The sequence below is a fragment of the Electrophorus electricus genome, chromosome 18 (genome assembly GCF_013358815.1).
Source record: "Electrophorus electricus isolate fEleEle1 chromosome 18, fEleEle1.pri, whole genome shotgun sequence".
Classification (NCBI taxonomy): Eukaryota; Metazoa; Chordata; class Actinopteri; order Gymnotiformes; family Gymnotidae; genus Electrophorus; species Electrophorus electricus.
In genome coordinates, this window is record NC_049552.1 from 6,057,337 (window position 1) to 6,077,894 (window position 20,558).

Below are 20,558 nucleotides of genomic sequence, written 5' to 3' on the forward strand. Positions count from 1 at the left end.
CCGCTGCAGAGTTTCCCACACTAAAGCGTGAACCCCAATCTTGGTCTCTCTGGCTCATTTTTCTTTTCCTCTTGCTTCAGCAGACATGGGAACTCCACGTTTTTTTTATGCCATAATTTACATCCTCAGTCTTGCTATCTTCTTGTGGTGCACGTTATTCTCCTCCTATATCGGAGCCAGGACCAGTGCAGCTCTATGATGTCAATGTGTATGGGAGCTTCGGAAGATGGTGGATAGGTTGACTGCACTTACTCTCACCAGCCACTTGGTGGTGTCGATTTAAATTGCACAAATTGAGGATTGCATTCTCACACACCACTTTAAATGTTCAGTGTTTGAAATCTAATGCCACTCACAATGGCAGACATTAAATTTCAGGGTGGAAATGGTAAATTTAATCTACGACAAAGTAATAATTTCATCACTTTAAAGTGCCTAAAGTGATCAGTTCATTTTTTTTTTATAAATGTGTACGATAAAGGTGTTTTTGCCACCTGTATCTTATGTCACTGAAAATACTTACTACTCTCACAAATAGTAATATTCTTCACTGCTTCAAAATGTTTCTTTGGGGGTCTTCATGGATTTGAAGATGTATAATAAAACAAACGCTACACTTTGCATTGCAATCTGCCTTTTACACTAAACTGGATGTGTTGGCTTTAAGCAAGGTAAGCTTTTATCATTTATCATATGTGACTGTTTTACTTGCCTGTATGCGTCTGTTTTGTCACCCTTGAAAAATAGGTGGAAAGTCCGAAATACCTGAATAAATAAAGGACGTGCTAATAATATGGTTCCGATTAGCAGGAAATACATTTATCCCGGAGCAACCAGAACTGAGTCAGAACTGAGCGCTCTGACGTTGTCTAGGAAGCAAGGGGCGGTCGTCGAGTACTCAACCACACTACGGCGCGCAAGGAGGTGTCTGGTTTTGTTACCAGTAGCTACGTTTTGAACAAGCCTTGCGTCTCCAACACAGTCAATTGATTTTCGGAAGAGCCTGCTACTGGAAGTGATCGCCAAGAAAGAACTATGTGCAACGCTTTCCGTTAGAGAAATCTTGAAACACCGTATGATCCAGACGAATAAATTTGGTAAGCCCTGCTTAACGCTAGCTAGCCAGCCATCATCCAGCCCAGTTAATTAGCCCAGCTAGCTAGATAGCGTTAGCTTACTAATTAATTAGTTAGCTAGGGGATAGTAAGTGGTACCATAGCGGTTAGTATCTTAGCTTAGTTATTCATTTCTCCCTCTAGTGCTAGGGTTGTAACGCTAGTTAATTCTAGCTAAGATAGCGTCTTGTTGGAGTCTGTGGTGGTGGTCAGTTATCGCCAGTCTCTTGACAGCCGTCTTGCCGCCTCCTTCAGTGATGTTCAAATGAACCTAGCTAATGCTAGCTGGTTAGATAGATAGCTGGCGTTGTCTGTGGCAGTGGTGAATGACTTTAAGATTTATCTAACCTAGCTAGACAAGGTAACTAACGATAGCTCCGTTGATTAAGTTAAGCGCATCCATATTGATTGCTAACAACAATTCTGCCCGGCTTTTAACCTGGGCCATTGCCAAAGTCAATTAGCTAGCTAGCTAACCGGTAACGGCCTTTGATATAGCATTATAACGTTTACCACTTTACCTTGCTGGCTAGCACAGGATTAACACCTTAAATGTATTTGTTTATATAAACATGTGGTGGTTTTTTGTTTTTTTTTTCGTTAGCATAGCTATTGTCATCCATAATTAAGCAATTAAAACAGCTAAGCTTTATGTGCTAGCTTGGACCATAGAATTTAACATTTATTTTTAAACAACAAATATGGTTCACTCAAGATGCCTTTCTTCGAATTACTTTAGAATTGTAACGTGTAGGATCTTCGGAATGTCGCAAGGACTTTGCTGATCCAGACTGAGAAGTAAAAAGGGTTGCGAGTCTCACTAAGCCGCTAGTCACACTCTGTGTCAGGAAAGCAGGGGCAGCATACTAGCTGCTCTTAAGGTTGTTTATTATGGTCTTGTGTTTGATCAGCGCTGTTCAGAAGTGCTACTCTACTAGACTGACATTTGACCATTTTAGTTATTGAATATGGCAGTGCAGTGAGTTTTGCTGTTGACCTTGTAATGTTAGTTTTGTGTCCCTCAGCCAAGAGTTACAGTTAACTCTTTTTTTCTCTCTCTCTCTCTCTCTCTCTCTCTCTCTCTCTCTCTCTCTCTCTCTCTCTCTCTCCCTCTCCTGGTAGGGGCATGAGGGCTGAGGAGTGAGGTTTGGCTCCTGGCGTGACGCGTGAAGAGCCGCAGGGCGGGATGTTGGAGGAGGAAGAGGTGGAGGTGGCGGGTGGAGGTATGAGCCTCCGGGCAGAGGTGGAGCGGCTGACGGCCGAGCTCCAGGAGGCCAACGAGGAGAAGCTCCAGGCGGCACGGTATGGCCTGGCCGTGCTGGAGGAGAGTGCAGCTCTGAAGAGCAGACATAACCAGCTGGAGGAGGAGCACGAGGCCCTCAGACTGGAGGTGCAGCAGCTGCGTGAGGTCAGTACCCAGAGCTAAGGTAACACTTGCACTCAATGGCTGTGTTAACATTTACAATACACGTTCGGTCATTTTAATGTGGTAAAGACAACAGCAATTTTGGAATGAGTATTTTTATTGCAATACTATAATTAGACAAATTATTTTCTTTTATTGTGTGCTGGGGACATCCTGACCACAATCCCAGTGAGAGTACTGTGGCTTTTAAAGACATGTCAATAGTTTTAATCCAAATATCGTTAGCTTGAATATTTCTTTATTTTTTTTAAATATCAGATGCTTATTTTTCCATATTAGATTGCACTTCCCACTTCCCACAAAGAATCAAATTTGCATTGGTTATCTGGATCAATATGTTGACCCTGTTTGCTTTGTGTACATATTTTGCTCTGGTGCTTGTTAGTAATACAACACCATACAGAGTATTTGCCACAGGCTTGGTAAATTTGAGAAAAATGAGAGAGGACTGGAATGAATTTTCAAATATGTTGAGAATATATAGAGATTTGTAGGCTGAAGTGAACGTCGTCATGAGTATCACCTTTGATGATGCACATTGCCCCTACTGCTGCTATTGAAAATCATAGTATAATTTAAAATTGTAATTAATTAGATTAATCTAAGATTCCTCATAACCATGTTCATTTTATCAGAGCACATTCTGTGATATTTTAAGCTTTCACTCACTAAATCTGCTTAGTTGATAAAAGACAATTATTTTGCTTCTTGTCAAAAAGAAACAGCATCTGGAGAGACAGCTGACCATGTTGACCATCTTTTTTACAAGAAGCAATTTCTGGATTTCATTAGCCTGCAAATGAAACCTAGCTATGATTTCAGTTTGATCTGTTATTTTGGAAAGTAACAAATTAAAGGACTGCATCCAAAATAAGTCTTCCCATTGGGTCTTTTTGGGTTGTTTTTGTTTCCTGCACAAGCCAATGTGCAAAGACCATCTAAATTTATTTCCAAATCCATTCATTCGTGATGTACTTCTTGGTTTGAGGGTAGTCCTGAAGTTGGCTTAATGTTAGGGCCTGTCTTATTGCTCTTTCTTGCTCTTTTCTGTTGACTTATGGCTCAAGTGTGTGTGTGTGTGTGGGGGGGGGGGGGGGGGGGGCTTGTGAGGGACACATGATGGCATTGAGAGTAGTTCCTCAATGGAGACTTTGTAGCTGGAATGAGTCAGGCTGATGATGTTTTCCTAACTTGTACAATTTGCCTCTTCAGCAACACTTCAGATGCCAAAGAACAAGTTATTCCATTATATTCCCGGTTTCATAAAACTAGCCAAGATAGCGTTGTAGGGGTTAGATAGCGTTTCTGCTATAGTTGGGCAGCAACTGGAATTTTCAGATCATTCCATCACCTCCACACTTGGAAATTATTAAACTAAACTAATGAGCAGTTTAATTAACTAATTAATAAACTCATGTTCACATTTTAAGAAAAAATATTCAGCAATACAAACTCCCCAAAAAATATTTTTGTGTGTTATGGCAAGTAGCACCTTTTAACATGTTATTTACCTAAAACCGATACTATTGTCAGGGTACTAAGCATAGCAGAACTACAATGTATGAAACTTGTTGTCAAATCATCCTAAATTTAGTTGTGCTAAAATATGTTTATACTGTTTTGAACAGTTTGCATGCTTTTTAAGCAGTTTATATATTTGAGTATAAGGCTAGAGGTTTATCTGATTTAATACCAAAAACTGGCCATCAAGATTCCTTTTTGGTCTTCTATCCAAGCTCTAGGGTGATTTGGGTCATTTGTCTATGCCAGTTTTACTGTTTAGCAGTGATATGACCAGGTCATGTTTCTCTCCCTTACACTCACATGGGCTCTTTCTGTCCAATTAGCCAAACATGAAATCTGAATGTAGGTCAGTGTTTTAAATATATTTGAAATCAAGGTGTTGACTGACTAATTGTCAGTAGTTGAAAAGCAACATGTATATATTAAAGGCTTGGGGACAGTGTAACCAAGATAACCAAGATACAATGACAGTTTACTTTGTAAATTTATAGTACAGTCTCTATTTGTATTTCAGTACATTGGATTTGAACTGAAGGAACGATGAAGAGGTTAAAGCTAAAGTGGGTGTATAGCCCACAGCGACCATAAGTAACCTCATTGGGCAACTCTGCGAAACGCTGGGCATCTTCCCTGGTTATGCTCTCCCAGGCCCGTAATGCTGGCAGATTTCAGTACCTGGTCGTGTCGGGGCTTTTACCCTAAGTCTGTCTTCAGTAAGTGAACTGCATGCTCAGTGGGGTCAGACCGGTTCTCTCCCTCGGCCAGTGACTTCCACTTCTTAGCTTTGAGAAACTCCCTTGTTCCTCAAAGGATGCCTTTGTCCCGGTGAAAGGTGAAGCATCAGGTGGCACTTAAGAGGCTTCTCTATAGAATTCACCCTTCTGCTTCTGTGGGCCGCCACATCCTCAATAAAAACCTAGAGTGCTGGAGCCTGTGTATGCTCGTGACACCCACAGTTCACAAATGAGATGGTTTACTTTGCAGAGGTTCTTTGTTATTTGCTCCACACTTTCTTCATTTCACCAATCTGGTTGTGGTCAATTCAGTTGAAAACGTTACATTTTTTTTATTTGCGCAGCTTTTGACACATGACATGGTCTCAAAGCTGCTTTCTAGAAGTCCATGTGCGAGTAAGCCAACAGTGACAGGACAGTGGTGAGAGGTGACGCATCCTGGAGAGAAAGACTGGGAGGGGATAGGCTCTAAAGGAAACCCTCCATCCTTTGTCCATATTATATGGCCTCACATAAGACCTCTGTGTACTTCTTAGAAAATTGTACCCTGACCTCTCTATTCTTGAGGGATAGACTTGGTATCATGTGCATCCTGCTGTGGTATTTGAGCTGGTCTTCTCCTCTGCCTATATTTTGGCGGGGGGTTACGCTACCAAGTGGTATGCTGTTGCAAACCTCACAACTTCCTCATAACCTTACTTTGTAACAACATATCAAACAGTTGATTTTGAACTTCCTGTGTTTCCTTTTTTTCCAGCTTCACAATGCATAATTGATATTTGCCATTTCTTTGTTCCTTATCGTGACACACAACAGCAACTGATTCAGCATGGAGATGCCACATCCTGAGATAATCCTAGACCTTTCCCAGTCTTACAGGGTGATGACAACAACCCACAGCTGGCCAAGAAATAACTCAGCAGCCACTCACTGAATCACTTGGGGTCCCCTGAATGGGGTAGAGTGTATTCTTATTAAGGGTTTCTTATTAAGCTCTCACCAGTATAGATGTAATCACCCTTGAACTTTAACCTCAAAGTCATTGTTTCATGTTAAATTGAATGTTAGCATGTGCAGCTGCCACTGTCCAGTTACTTCCAGACGTATATCTGTCCGACCTCATGAATTGAGCTGTACCATGTGATCTGGGTCGGCCCACTTCAGCATGCATAACGGTGGGAAAATCTGCTGTAAATTTGTAGCATTTGTCCCATTGTAAAAGGGGCCTCGTTGTTAGATGGAGGCCATGACATGGTGAGGCAGGGGCTTCTCGGTTGCCGGTGGAGTGGGAATGTAATGTCACTGCAGTGGCATTGTTCGTGTACTGAGGGAGGACTCTACTCGCTTCACTAACTCACAGTACACAATTTAGTTTCTTCACTTGGTGGGTATGTGGGTGGATTAAAGGCAGTTAATTTCAGTAATTATGTCTTGAAGCCCTAATCCTGATTGGCTATGTGTGATGAAGTGAAAAATAAATCAATCCACAGATGAAGTGTATTAGTGTTGGTAGTATCATCAATTGTGTGTGTGTGTGTGTGTGTGTGTGTGTGTGTGTGTGTGTGTGTGTGTGTGTGTGTGTGTGTGTGTGTAGGCCCTGGCCGACTCTGTGAGCAGCCAAAAACGTGCAGCAGCAGATGGGCAAAATCGAGAGGAGAACCTGCTCCAGGAGACAGCCAGCAAGGAGGCTGCCATGGCGACGCGAATGGATGACCTGCATGCGGAGCTAAAGCAGGCCCGTATGGCACTGGCCAATAGCATTGCTGAAAGTGAGAGGCTGGCAAATCTCACTACCCAGCTGAAAAAGGTACCAAAATCATGCCTGATGTAACAGTTTTTCAAAGGTCTCATAAGGAAAGTAACATTTTTCCTTATTTGGGGGAAAAAGGCATTCTTCAATAGCTCCACCTCTCCCATAGCTTTCCGAAACTATGGTTATAACATATTTTTCTCTGCAATAGCAATTTTAACCCAGACTTTATAATAGTACTTTTGGTTGGGTCACTTTATCTTGTCAGTTATTTTGATGCACTTTGAAAGGACTTTTGTAAAAATGACATGCTGACAGAAGTCATTTAATTGTAGGATGTGGTGTGAGACTTGATCATATGAGGGGTTGAAACCAGACTCCTACTGATGTTGGATCTGTGATGCGTCGGCAGGGTTTGGCCCGTTGCAGCTATTGTAATTCGAAACCCTGCCTGGTTTCAGTTTCAGCTTGAATAAGACACAGAGGTCACAGCTGACTAGCCAATGCTGAAAGAACAGCACCCCTGTCCCCAAATGCGCTTGGCTACACAGGGGTTAGGGCGTAGCTCAAAGGGCTGGAGGTGGTGGACCTTCCTTTCCACCAGGTTGGGCGTGCAGGACGTGGGAGCTCAGCAATGCTCCACACATTTCAAATGAGCCGCACCCCGGCCACCCCCTACACACTAATCACATGATGTGGGTCAAGGGAACTGTAGTTGATTGAATCTCTTCATTGGGAATGCCATGTAACATCATCATGCAGAAGGCATTACGCATATCACATTTCATTTCTCTTGACAGCTGGACACTTTAGACAGTTCCTTTGTTAATGTGGCTAGACTGAACTGTATCTACATATGTAGACCCTACAGTTTGCACGTAAAAACTAATGTCTGGTTAATGCTTGCTGAACAGCTTGCTATTGCAAGTACTTATCTAAGGCTAACTAACAATAGCTTACTAGATAAATGTTAACAAGCTAAATTCGTTTTCTAGCAGAACTTTACAGAAACGGTTACTTCCACAATATTGATAGTATTCAGCTAAAATGTACTCCAGCATATTGCAGTTCCTTTGTTGCTCTTGGATAATCAGCCAGTCAGTAGGTTCAACTCAACTCGCCAGAAGGCCTTGACGGGACAGGCAGTGATTGATGGGTAAACTATTCTGTTCCCTTTTGAAATTAACATTATTCCCTCCCTACGGTTTGGAATATTCCTTAAAATGGCTGAATTCCTTGTGTAGTCGGGGAACTGCTAGGGCAATTGGAATACAGCTTTACTAACTTAGCATTACTTCTTAAATTGACTTCATGCAGGTTCAGTATCCCCCAGTATTCGCTTAATGATCTCAATACTGCTTTCCTCCCCCCTCTCTCTCTCTCTCTCTCTCTGTGTGTGTGTGTGTGTGTGTGTGTGTGTGTGTGTGTGTGTGTGTGTGTGTGTGTGTGTGTGTGCGCGTGCAGGAGTGTGAGTGTTTGGAGGCAGAGAAGGCTCATGTGAGAGAGGAAATAAGGGAGTTTAAGGTTCGGGAACTTCAGCAGCTCCAGGACAACAGTGAACTGGAGGAGGAGAACACCTCCCTGCAGAAACAAGTCTCTGTACTCAAAGAGAACCAGGTGTGTGTGCGCGCACTTCCTGAGCTGGGGAGAGACCGAGCAAGAGCTCTGTTTGTTGGATAAGTAGGAATGAGCTGCTGCCTGCAGTGATTCATAGCCCCGGATGACTTACCCTGACGAATCGCCTTGACATCGCGCTTGAAACGCTGTGAAACCGCACACAGCTGGGGCTGATCTGGATGGAGGAAACTGCTGTGTAACTTTGGGAAGTGCAGTAATCTCTCTTCCAATTTCTGCTGCGTAAAGCCTCCTGTTGTTAAAAGGACTTGGTGAGAGGTGTTTTTTGTTGTTGTTGCTGTTGTTTGTTTGTGTGTGTGTTTGTGCGTCGGCACGTGTGCGTGTGTGCATTCTCTCAACTGATCAGGGCAATACAAGTACTCCTTTTGTAGGAGCCCTGCCTCAGCTATTTCTTCACAATAGTCCTCCACAAGTTAGACTGCATAATGGAAAGATTTTACTCATGGCAAACGCGCCAAACTCACACAAACTGACATTCGCTCTTCCCTTCTTGTGGTACTAAAGAAAGTCATCTTATCCCATTTTTCTTAGAGCTTACTGGAACAAGTAAAGCCAATCAGTGTGGAACTGATGGAGAAAGATTAGATGCTTTTGAATTTGTCCCTTTACTGTATCTGAATCCATTCTAAGCAAAACAAGAACTTGTGTCTCCAGAACATTTCCCTACATGGTTCTTAATCCAGTCTTAGAGGTTTTTTGTTTGTTTTTTTTTGTTTTGGTAGGCTTTTTCACTTTTGTTTAAACCTGATCTTGGAGGTTTTTTACACTACGTGCATTTCTGTTGGCCAATGATTGGCTATATATTCGATATATTTTTCTCCTTTATAATTAATATCTTGTTCCCTGTATATATATTTATGAACTGATGTCTTTGGTGGGCTCACCTTCGCTCACGACCCCACCCTTGGACCACTTTGTGGCCCCCAGGTAGAGTTCGAGGCCCTGAAGGTGGAGCTGACCCAGAAGGAGGAGGAGCTGGAGCTTCTCCGGGCCCAGCTAGAGGAGGCTGGGCGCCTGCGCGAAATCGCTGAGCGGCAGCTGGACGAGGCGCTGGAGGCGCTGAAGGAGGAGCGTGAGCAGAAGAACAGCCTGCGGAGGGAGTTGGCGGCTCACACGATTAACCCCTTCGACTCCGTAGCGCACCTGGACCTGGGCCTGGATGATAGCCTGGATGCCGGCAGGACCAAGGACGAGGCCGAGGGGCCAGAGGGCAGGGACGGCCCATCGGACGAGCAGGACAGCGGCTACAACCACTCCAAGGGCAGCGAAAAGCAGCGGTGCTCCACGCCCAGGATTGGCGAGCGCTTCCTCCGCCCCCAGGCCCCGGGGCTGGTGGCCGACCTGCTGAGCGAGCTGCATCTGTCCGACAGTCAGAAGCTCCAGCAGCAGCTACTGCAGGTGGGGGGCCTATATACGCATGCACATTTCACAGCGTAGGATGTCCACACACAGTCAGTAGGAATGTCCCTTTTTTCTTTTTTTTTTTACCCAAAAAACTAACACTCCCTCTGCCCCAGTTTTGCTTGTTTTTACAGCTAACTGATATATCCTCCTTCATGAAATACATTCCCATTATGCAAATGGCCTGAGAAGGAGAGTTCTTTGGTCATTTGATTGTTTGAATTATACACCCTAAACAAAATGTATTTAATCAAATTGCACCAAAAATGGAACATCAGTGAGGTGTGCAAAACTGATATGTAAATATTTTGCCAACCTCTGGCGTTGGTTTAGGTGAATGCGTGCAAGGCAACAAGCTTACTTCCTGCTTAAAAAAACCACATCCTTTTCGCATTTCACCAGAAGTCCTTACAAATCAGTTCTGTTTTGAAATTGCCAAGCAGCTTATCTTTGCCTCACTGCAATCTTTTATTATTAGCACGTTATTTTAAATAACAGGTGTTAGTCTGAAGGGTCTTCTCCCAGCTTTAGTTACTAAGCCAGTTCCCACCCACCAGCTAGCTAGCTCTTCCCTGTCATACAACAGCTGCCAGCCATGAAGGGTGTAGTGAACGCACGTTTCCTCTGAGACTCATGAAGCCAAGCGCCTCATCTTTTTCGAGCTGCTGACCATGCTGCAACACAGGGCAGCCGAACACGCTAGGAGGAAAGCGCCGTCCCACCCTCGTCAGCAAATTCAAAAGCACAGTTGTCCATGATTGGCTAGCGTAGCTGAGGTTGACAGGGGAATGTGTCCCAGCCGTGGACGTGAGGTGCTAAATTTAAGAACCTTATTTCTTGAAAACTATGGCTTACATGCAGATATGCAGTGAAAATGCAGTTTGTACGCAAGTTCAGCAGTTATTGCTGGCCAACAGAGCAATGGCTGGAATAATCCCATATCACTGATTTCCTCTGCTACTGTTAGCCTTGCATCACTGTGATGGCGCATTCATATTCCTCCCTGCAGGTGGAGAGGGAGAAAGCCACCCTAACCGGTACAGTTCAGGAGCTCCAGGAGCAGCTGGCTGAGTCCCAAGAGATCCTGGACGAGCACAAGGTGAAGGTGGAGCAGCTTTCACAGCGCCTGGAGGCACTACAGAGCTGTTCTGCTCTGTCCACGGCCCACCCAAGGGGCGATGCGGGCGGCGGCGGGCACACCCAGCTCCAGAACGGCTCGGAGCTAGAGAGCGCAGCGGTCGACGGCGACTACGAGCTGGACGCGCGCAGCGCTGAGGTGCTGGAGGGCCGCATGCGGGCGGCTAACGCTGAGCTCATGCAGCTGCGCGATGAGCTGAAGGAGGCGGGCGAGCACTGCAAGGCGCTGGACGAGCGCCACCAGCAGGAGAAGGAGCGCTGGCGCACGGAGGCGCAGGAGCTGGCCGACAAGATCCGCCAGTGCATCGCCGCCAGCCGCCACGACCAGGAGCGCATCGGGCAGCTGGAGCGGGAGATCGGCGCCACCCGCCGCGTGGCCACCGACTCGGAGGGCCACCTGAGTGCCACGCAGGAGGAGCTGCTGGCCTTCTCCGAGGAGCTGGCCAACCTCTACCACCACGTGTGCGTGTGCAACAACCTGACGCCGCGCCGTGTCACGCTCGACTACTACCGCGAGGGTGGCCGCCTTAGCCGGCACCACCATTCCAGCACGCGCCACCACCATGGCGCCTTCCGCAAGCAGAGGCGCTCGGCCGAGGCACTCGGCAAGGAAGGCCACGCCCCTGAGGCAGAGGCCAGTGGCGAGGACCCGTCGGCACCCTGGGGGAACGGGCCCAGCTCGCCCACGCTCGACTTCCGGGACCCCACCAATGTGCGCAACCTGGTGGCTGTCATTCGCTGCCAGATTAAACACCTCCGGGTAGGTATTTGTTGGCAGTACTTGAAAAATAGACAAGCGCAAGCAACTTTTTACACATCACAGAAGGGAACGGAGGCCGAAAGGTAGGTGAGATGAGGATACCCAGTAGGTGTCGGAGCTTTAATGGAATGTAGAGTATGGACCTTGTTGTTCCAGTCTTGGTGTGCTTACTCTCCTCCCCTGTAGACCTCGTTCAAGTGTCTCTCTGTTGCAATGGGGACCAAAGTTAAACACGCACGACTTTATGGTCACAGCATTTGTCAGAACCAACATCATGCAAATAAGCCCTTTATCCAGAAACTGTTAACACCATATACACCATGTGCTATACTTCTACAAGTCAGGGATGGATTTTATCTCAAATGGTAAAGTAGAGTTTGGGTATGTGTGTCCTAAATCACTTTCTGAATTGTATTGCCAGTATTCTGTAATGAAGTACCTCAGAAGAAGAAAGGTAAAAAAAAAAATTAAAAAATAACAGTAAAGTAAAAATTAATAGACATTTTGGTGGTTTGCAGGTGGCAGTGGACCTATGCCGGCAGCGCGGCACTTTGCCCTCCACATCTGCAGGGGGCAGCACTGAGTCTGACCGCGATGCAGAGGCACTGCTTGAGGAGGTGCTGAAGCTGAAGTCTCTCCTGAGCACTAAGAGAGAACAGATCGCCACACTCAGGACCGTCCTGAAGGCCAACAAACAGGTACCCATCATAGCTGCTAAAGGTCAAGGTTATCAGGCTTCCAGTTTCCAGTAAACATTCCCGCCAGGCACCATGGACCACATGGTTAATACATGCGAGCGTTAAAGCCTTTAGGTGAGGCTGCTGTTGGAGCAGTCAGTCAGAATTGATGCCTGTCCACTCTTCTGCTTCACCTTGTTTTAAACCAGTGGTATATCCAGACCAAAATTCCCCCGTCAGTGTCTGGGCATTACATTGGCCATATTGCCTAATTGCATTGAAGCTATTTAGCATCATCTTTGTGTACAGGGGCTGAAACACTCAATTCTGTGTGCGTGCCTGCACCTAATGCTGACCTTTCTGTTCCGTTTGTCGTACCTGTTCGTCGTGACTTGCATTTGTCATTGAAACCTGCTACTGTTTCTCTTTTGCATCGTTGTTCACGGAAAGCATTTAGTAAGCACACTGGCTTCCCCCTACCTCCCTTATCCAGCTGCTCAGACAGTCAGTTCCTGAAGTATGCTCAGTGGAGTATGGGACAGCTTGTTCTGCAGGTTTTTAAAGATTTTTCCTGTTGTGATTTGTTTTTGTTTGAAGTAGTGATCTGAGATTTGATCATTTATTGAACCCCAGGAGTTGTCGTGTCTCTCTTTGGCTCTTGCACATACACACATACACACATACATATATTTACCATTCACCACTCCATGCTTCCTCCTTCAGCATAGCTAATTGACTTAATTAGCCTCATCACCTTACTTCTAAGCCCTACTGTGTATAATTCAAGTGTGTGTTGCTGCATTGTTCATAAGTGTTTTCTTGGTTGATTTTATTCTTCAGGCAAGCAGCTTTGTTGTTTTGGATGTATTTAAGAAAGGTTTCTCTAAATAAATTTAAAAAAATAATATATATATATATATATATATATATATATATATATATATATATATATATATATATATATTATATATATATATATATATATATATATATATATATATATATATATCACGATATCTATCAGTATTTTGTTTTTCTGAGGTTTGCTCATAAACTGGACACAAGGCACCAGCCACATTGTAGTGCTGAAGTGTTGTATAAAAATCATATTGTGAATATTGACACTCCCATGTTTCTTTAGTTATATAACATGTGTAACAATGTTCTATAGAGAGTTCAAAGTGAGTATCTCGTTTTGCTACATGTAGTCATTCTTTTTCTAGTTTCCAGTCGCGTGTCGTCATCGTCGTCCCCCTTGCCGTAGTAACATGCTGCCTGTGCTTCCAGACGGCGGAGCTGGCCCTGAACAACCTGAAGAGCAAGTATGAGACGGAGAAGAGCATGGTGTCTGAGACCATGGTGAAGCTGCGGAATGAGCTCAAGGCCCTGAAGGAAGATGCTGCCACTTTCTCCTCGCTGCGGGTCATGTTTGCTAGCAGGTATGGCCCACGCCAAGATTAGACGGCCACGATGTTCACGGGGGGGGGTCGGATGATCCGTAATTCGGGCGCCTGTTCTGCCAGCCAGCTCTCCTCACATGGATCTTAACGCACATGTGTCCCAGCCTCTCGTGTACACAGGCCACGTGCCTCTCTGGTCAGAGTGCAAATGACAGGCAAGTAGAAGGGTCAAGTCAAACAGTGACCTTTGATGGAAGAGGTCTGTGTCGTGCAGCAGGCTTGTTGGTTTTATATCTTGCCTGTGAGGAATGTAATGATCAAAGGCTCTATGTGTGGTAAATATTACTTGCACACAAGGTTCTAATATCACTGAAACTAATCACAATTATTATTTATTTATTTTTTTTTAAATATTTGAGGGTGTCTGCAATACCTGTATAATCTCCAAATAATGCCATGCTTTATATTGGTTTTCTGTGGGCCTGGTATTATTGAGACTGCAACGTGCAGAATATTAGATTATGACTCTGTAATAAAAAAGTAATCTTATTTGTCTTTGTCTTGGGTCATGTGCTCTGATACATTTCACTCTGTACACAAACATCATCAAAGTGGCATCTGTTTTGCTTTCTGAGCTTTTCGTTGTTTGTTGGCAGTAAGGACTTTAGAGACAAGCTAATGTGTGGGGAGGATGTCATGTGGAAAGCTTTCCTGAGGCATTAATAGTTTGGATTTTGGCATGAAACATTTGGCCAATATTCTGAAATCCCTCTTTTGTGAAACACTTCCCTAATGTTTGACACCTGCTTCATGACCTTTTAGTGTTTGTAAGTTTTGTGTCTGGTGCCACAATGTGGCCAAGCAGAGCAATTACCATTTTAATCATTTTAAATCCTTCCAGCCTGGAGTTGTTTTAGTATGTTTTTATTGTCAGTAACCCATCCTAGAGAAATGTCATATTTTCCTGATTTCCTGATATTTTCTGGTGGCTTTGTCAAGAATTAAATGTTTTTTTCATCATATCCCCCCCACCCCCCGCCTTCCCGGCTCCTTCAGATGTGACCAGTATGTAACTCAGCTGGATGAGATGCAGAGGCAGCTCGCCGCAGCCGAGGACGAGAAGAAGACACTGAACTCACTCCTGCGCATGGCCATTCAGCAGAAGCTTGCACTCACCCAGCGCCTGGAGGATCTGGAGGCCCCCCTGCTCGCGCACAGCAACGGTGGCAGCCCCCGGCGCTCGCGCACCAAGCAGCTGGGCACCAAGTCGGGCCGCGCGCCACGCAGCCCCATGCGGAGCAGCTCGCGCACCAGCCCCGCGCTGCCACCCTCGCCGGGCCCGCAGGGCGTAGGCGGCCACGCGAGGGCGTTGTCGCGCAGCCTCTACGGCAGCCCCGTAAGACCAATCTCCTCCTCTTCCTCACTGTCGTCGTCCTTCTCCAGCGCGCCGCAGCCACCGGCCTCGGAGCGGAGACCGCTATCTGCCGGCTTGGCGCGCGGCACTACGTTTGTGAGCGTCCGTTCCCGGGGTCGGGGGTTGTCGCGCTCGCTGGACGGAAGCTCGGGGCCTTTGGTTCCGCCATCGCTGCAGGTCGCAGGCACTCAGACAAAAGGCCTGGAGGGGTGTGTGCCGCATCGTGACAACACGTTCATCAAAGCGCGCCGTGCATCATTGCCCACGAGTAGCGCCATGCCTTTGTCTGCGTGCTCTGTAAAAGACCCTACCTCTAAATGCCACTCGCCTGCCGCGATGAGGTCAGAGAGAAAAAAGCAAGGAAAAGAAGAGAATTGTCCGAGATCTTATCCAGAAGCCAGGAACGAGCACGTGGTTCCAAAAAAGCAGCCCAGCAAATCTCGTTCCATGGAGGCCACTAAAAACTGCCTTTCAGGCATCACTGCATCCCCTGCCTCCACATCTAGATCCCCATCAATTCAGAGAGGCTTGACTGTACTGCCCTCTAGTGGCCAAGCCACTAATTTCGGTCAGTTCAGCAAGACATGCAAATCCTCTGTGAATAGTAGCGCAAGATCTTCATTTAGGGTCGAAACTCGCTCAAACTCGCGTGGTAATGGCAAGGAGGAAGCATTTTCTAATTCAAGCCTCAAAAATGGCAGACAGCAAAATTCTATCAAAAAAAAGCAAACGGGCATCAACACAGCCCACAAATCGCCCCACAGCAGGCAGACTGCAGAACCAAACAACTGTCCCAGTAGCCATGAGCATAAACATGTCCTGTAAACAAGCCTTCTTACCACAAGCATCGTCAGTTGTCTGTGAAACAGCAATTCAGAACACAGTCATGTTGGAATCCAGAATTCACTCCCAGTAACACAGTACAAGGCAGAGATGAAGCAAGTCGTACCTAACACTAAATAACAATCGCGTAAAAGGAAAGTTAGAATGCGTCATCTCCATCTGACATCAGAAATGAATGAAATAAATTCACCAGAAATATAAACTAAAATGACTCTCGTCATAGATGTCTTGATTTTCTTCATTTTTAGAAACCCCGTTGCTTTCATAAATTTGACCTTGTCTGTATTAGTCCATAGGACCATAACCTGTTCTGTAGCTGCCCCTTAAGTTATTTGGAAAACTTGCTGTATCTGCGCAACTTTTAGTTATTTGTCGTCGTCCCCCAGTCTAAACATGAAACCCTTCACCACTCCTAGCACTGTGATTGTCTTATGTTACCATTGTTTGTCACTGTCTATCTGCAGTCATTCCAGTGTACGAGTGACCACACATGATTGATTGTGTTTTTCGGCCTGTTTTTGCAGCGGTGAAACTCCACCACCAAAACCACCACCACCTCCACCACCACCCCTCCTCCACTCCTGCTCCAGTCTGTGTGGACCGTGTTCATGCTCAGCCCAGAACCACCCGTAACCCTCCAGACCTGACCTGACATCTTCATCACAGACCACAACACCTTGGGCTCCCCTCTTCTCCCTCCCTCTCTCTGTCCTCCTCTGACTGACTTGAGATTATTGTTGTTGTTGTTTTGTTTGTGTGTGTTTTTGTTTTCTTTTCAAATTTTTCTCTTCTTCCTCATTTACCTTTCTTGTTCTACCTTTGTGTCAAGCGCTTTTTGTTCTCTTTGACTCCTGGGCCTTGGCCTCTACCTCACGTCTCTGTTCTCCTCCTCCATTCCTCACTGCCCCTCTCTGCTCAGTGGGCTCCAAGTGTTATGCAGCTCTGCGGAGCCAAAAACTGTCCACAGCCTCACCTCATTTCATAAAGGGGCTTCCGCTGGAAGGAGAGTTACCTTCCCGTCTTGCCTTCAGCTCCTCACGATGTCCGTACCACTCCAAAACCTCTCTGAGACCACTGTATGTAAAACAAAACTGACTAGCCTTTTCCTCTAATGTCTTCATCTGCTGTTTAGTGAGGCGTGTGTATGATGTATATGGAACGCTTGCTCTCTTTTTAAACCATCATGGCAGACCCTCTTGAGTGACGGACACGTCCTGCAGTATTCGAGCATTCCTCACGCCGCTGTCATCGTGAACCACGATGCACTGCTCTCGAAGCTTTGCCCTTCAAACCTCTGTGTCAACAAGCTGCTAGTTGAGCTTCCTCCTCATGCTGTCTTAAGGGTTAACAGAAACTCAAACTTTTTTATCCCACAACAGCAGTAAATCCTTTGACTGTTAGGGCAAACTTTCATCTTCTTTACCTCAGATTTGGAGGTGGTAATGCAAAGGAACCAATAGCTAAAACGTATCTATGCAGAGGTATGGAGGTCTTGCTGCTAACTAGACCAAGTATAAAAAAAAGACAGGTCAGAGTCACCCAGTCAGCAGTACTTCCAGTTTTGCAACACAGGGTCAAACACACAGCACTGGTATCAAACGGCACTCTGTTACAAGTGTGAGACAGCCATGTTTGTTCTTTTTAATTATTTATGGAAGACTGCAGAGATGTTTTCAAAGAAATATGGCACTAGTGTTTATATTAAAGGGAACACATCATGGGGGTAAAAATAGGATCTGAAATTGGTGCCTTAATTATTTGCTGAGGTGGTTTTTAGACAAAACAAACTAGGTACCTGGTGAAATAATTTATTGTTTATTAAATTGTGTAGATGGTTATTTTTTATTATTGTTTCTTCTGGTGTGTGTGTGTGCTGTTTTTAGCTTTATTTTGCAGTTACTGTTTGGCCGGTTCCACATTTGTCAGTGACTGGCATGATCTTGAGGCAAAAAACATGGACTGAAGTAACAAATGTATCACCGTTCGTATCAGAGCAGTGAGTTTGTGTATGTGTGTAGCTCGCCACCCTGCAAGTTGGTCAGCCGCATGCTAATACATGTTAACCATGCATGTTATTGAGTGGGTGAAAATGGTTGTAGTGGGTCTGCATTATTACCATGTAAAGACAGTGTTGTGCCCCTTGTAGATTCTGGTTGCTTGTCGTCACAAGAGGTAGTGATAGGACTCTGTAAATGAAGGGGGGGGGGGGGGGTAAAAAAAACTATTGGAAGCTACAGAGGTTCCTGATTCTTTTGTTACATTGGTTTAAAAATGTTTGGCTGTTTAAATCTTAAATCCCTTTGTAATCTTTTTAAAACCCCTGGTTTCCTTTGGTATGTTTTAATAATCTTCACTGAGATCCATTTAAAAAAAAAGTACATTTCGAATGCTGTTCCCAAACGTTTTTGTGAAGTATGTGTAGCTTAACAATAAAGTTAGTGAAAGTCATTCTGTGGTGGTTGATTTCTGTTCATCGTTAGTGGTATTAGACTTTAAGTTTGCAAATCAATTACTGCTAATTAGTTTAATTTTGTTTTGTGTTTATTATAGACACCTTTTAAGTTCATTGTATTTATTTTTTTAAATTATATATATATATATATGTACACTTTACACTGTCCATTCCTTTTCTTCAACGCTGATGTAAGGTGCTAGTGATGCAGTACTTGTTTCCAATTCATTAAGTAATAGAAGGCTCAGAGTTGAGCTTCATAAAGCTTTACAGTTCAGGCTGTTAACAGTGGAATTAAAAACCTGTGCAGAGTCAGTTAAAAGCAAGGAAGTGTTAAGATTGAGGTATATCCTAAATATGAATCCATTTAATTTGTATACAATATACATGGTACACATAAACTAATTAGAAGTCATTGACTGTATTTTAAGCCGAGTGTTAGTGTACTAGCATGTGTTTTGTTACCTCTAGAAACAGCTTAATACCTTCTAATAGTGTAGATGGTCATACAAATAACGTTTGAAAATCTTGTATCCTTTCACTCTGGATTACACTATGAGCGCTGGGTGCAGAGTTCGTCTGAGAAGAAAGTTTAACATCAGAGGGCTCATTAGTTTGTCTCAAATCTTGCAGTATGTCCCATTACCTAAGATAACCACTGCAATCTATTACCTCATAAATAGAAAAGCAAATATGTGAAATTCAGGAGACTTCACAAACAATTGGTTTTTCAGTGACTATAGGAACCCCATTTTATTGCATAACCTACTTTTCTCAACCACCATTAAAACTACATTCTAAATGTGTTGACACTGGAGACATGATCACATGAGCAGGCACTGATCTTTGTTCTTCCCAGCTCTGTGTTTGATCTGTTCACCCACCCTGTGCTTGTCCGTGTGATCCATCACTGAGCCGTTGGAAGGTGTCAATTGGCTTTGCAGTACAAAACACCAGATTTAATTAGTGGGCACTTATATTTAAGTATGGGCTACATAGGAATTAAAGGCCTGTTTCAAATGAACCATTTGCCCATCTAAGAGGGAGTATGTTTGAGTTCAGTACTACACTGCAAAATGAACCACCATCCAGAGTTTTGTAGCATTTGGTCGATTCTGAGACTGATGTGTATGGATGGGGGAATTTCACAGGCAATCACACCTGCCCAAGTTTCACTGATACATGCTTTTGGATCAAAAGCAATTCCTTTCTTCTCATTTCTTTCTTTCCTCTTTCCATCACTGTGGTATCTGGTGATTCTTTGCCTTGTATGTCCAAAAGATATTGTCCCAGAACTCTTTATATACTTTTTACCAATCTGTATCTTTGCGATTCAGTACTTGAGCCTTACCGTGCACTAAACCATCTTTATGTTCATCTCTTTGTTTTTTCAGTGAATTAATGTGGTCTACCGGGTTTTGGCTATTACTTACCTCATCATCTTAACAAGGTATCTAACATCTGATTGACACTACCAGCACTTTGCTTGTGTCAGATGCCTTATGATTATTCAGGCCCGTCTTGTTTCAGATGTCTTATGTTTGTTCAGTCCCGTGATCACGTCCCGTGATCATCCTCATGTGAAACGAGGTGACAGCAGGACACTCCTGAGATAAATGCCAAGTCTAGGATGAACTATAGACTTTTTGGTGCCTTTCTTCTGCATTAAATAATGGTGTAACAACATTACTGGCTATGGAAACAACACAGCAACCGGTTAATAGTTCAGTTTCTTGTGGTCCCTTAAAATAGGAGGACTGTGTATAAATGGAATGTATACATAGTCTTCAGCACTGCACTTGAACCTTGATACATTCTGCACATGATCCAGTGCACAAAATAGAATTTTAAAGTTCCCTACAATGCAGCTTCCTTTTCTGTAAATAACTTATCCTTTAACTGGTAGTGCTACATTTTTCTTTTGCTCTCATGTTTTGCTGTCTTGTTTATTATTTGGATAGTTGATAATCCGTGTCAAATATGATCCAGAGTTGGCCATAGACAAGTGTCTCATTTTAGATCTGCATATCATGTCATGTCTGAATATGATGCACTTGCTATATCATTTACATATTTCCACTTATTCAATGATTTTGTTCTCTAAATATAGTCATGTATCTCTAAATAAAGCGTGTGTGCTTCTCGGCATGTCTGACTTTGTCACTGATTCTGAGAAATGTGCTCCAGGCCCCTGAGAAGGAACAACCAGACGCAGGCGAGGCAGACTGTGGGACTAGTGGGACAGGGTTAAGGAAAATAGGGAATTTTTCCTTACATAGAATAAATGTTT

At 44.3% G+C, this 20,558-nt stretch overlaps 1 protein-coding gene across 1 annotated transcript; it reads left to right on the forward strand.

Moving 5' to 3' along the window:
* The first annotated feature begins 715 nt into the window (after positions 1–715).
* zgc:162200 (uncharacterized protein LOC558638 homolog) lies at positions 716–18,264 on the forward strand. Its single transcript, XM_027012226.2, has 10 exons — positions 716–1,097; positions 2,238–2,523; positions 6,394–6,606; positions 8,014–8,166; positions 9,112–9,582; positions 10,595–11,482; positions 12,001–12,180; positions 13,447–13,598; positions 14,616–14,955; positions 16,341–18,264. The coding sequence occupies exons 2-10, from the start codon at positions 2,302–2,304 to the stop codon at positions 16,344–16,346; spliced, it is 2,625 nt and encodes an 874-aa protein (XP_026868027.2). The 5' UTR covers positions 716–1,097; positions 2,238–2,301; the 3' UTR covers positions 16,347–18,264.
* Positions 18,265–20,558: the final 2,294 nt, after the last annotated feature.

Coding starts and splice junctions, on each gene's coding strand:
- zgc:162200 (XM_027012226.2), top strand. CDS start 2,302: ATGTTGGAGGAGGAAGAGGTGGAGGTGGCGGGTGGAGGTATGAGCCTC. Junction 11,483..12,000: donor GCCAGATTAAACACCTCCGG/GTAGGTATTTGT, acceptor GGTGGTTTGCAG/GTGGCAGTGGACCTATGCCG. Junction 12,181..13,446: donor TCCTGAAGGCCAACAAACAG/GTACCCATCATA, acceptor CTGTGCTTCCAG/ACGGCGGAGCTGGCCCTGAA.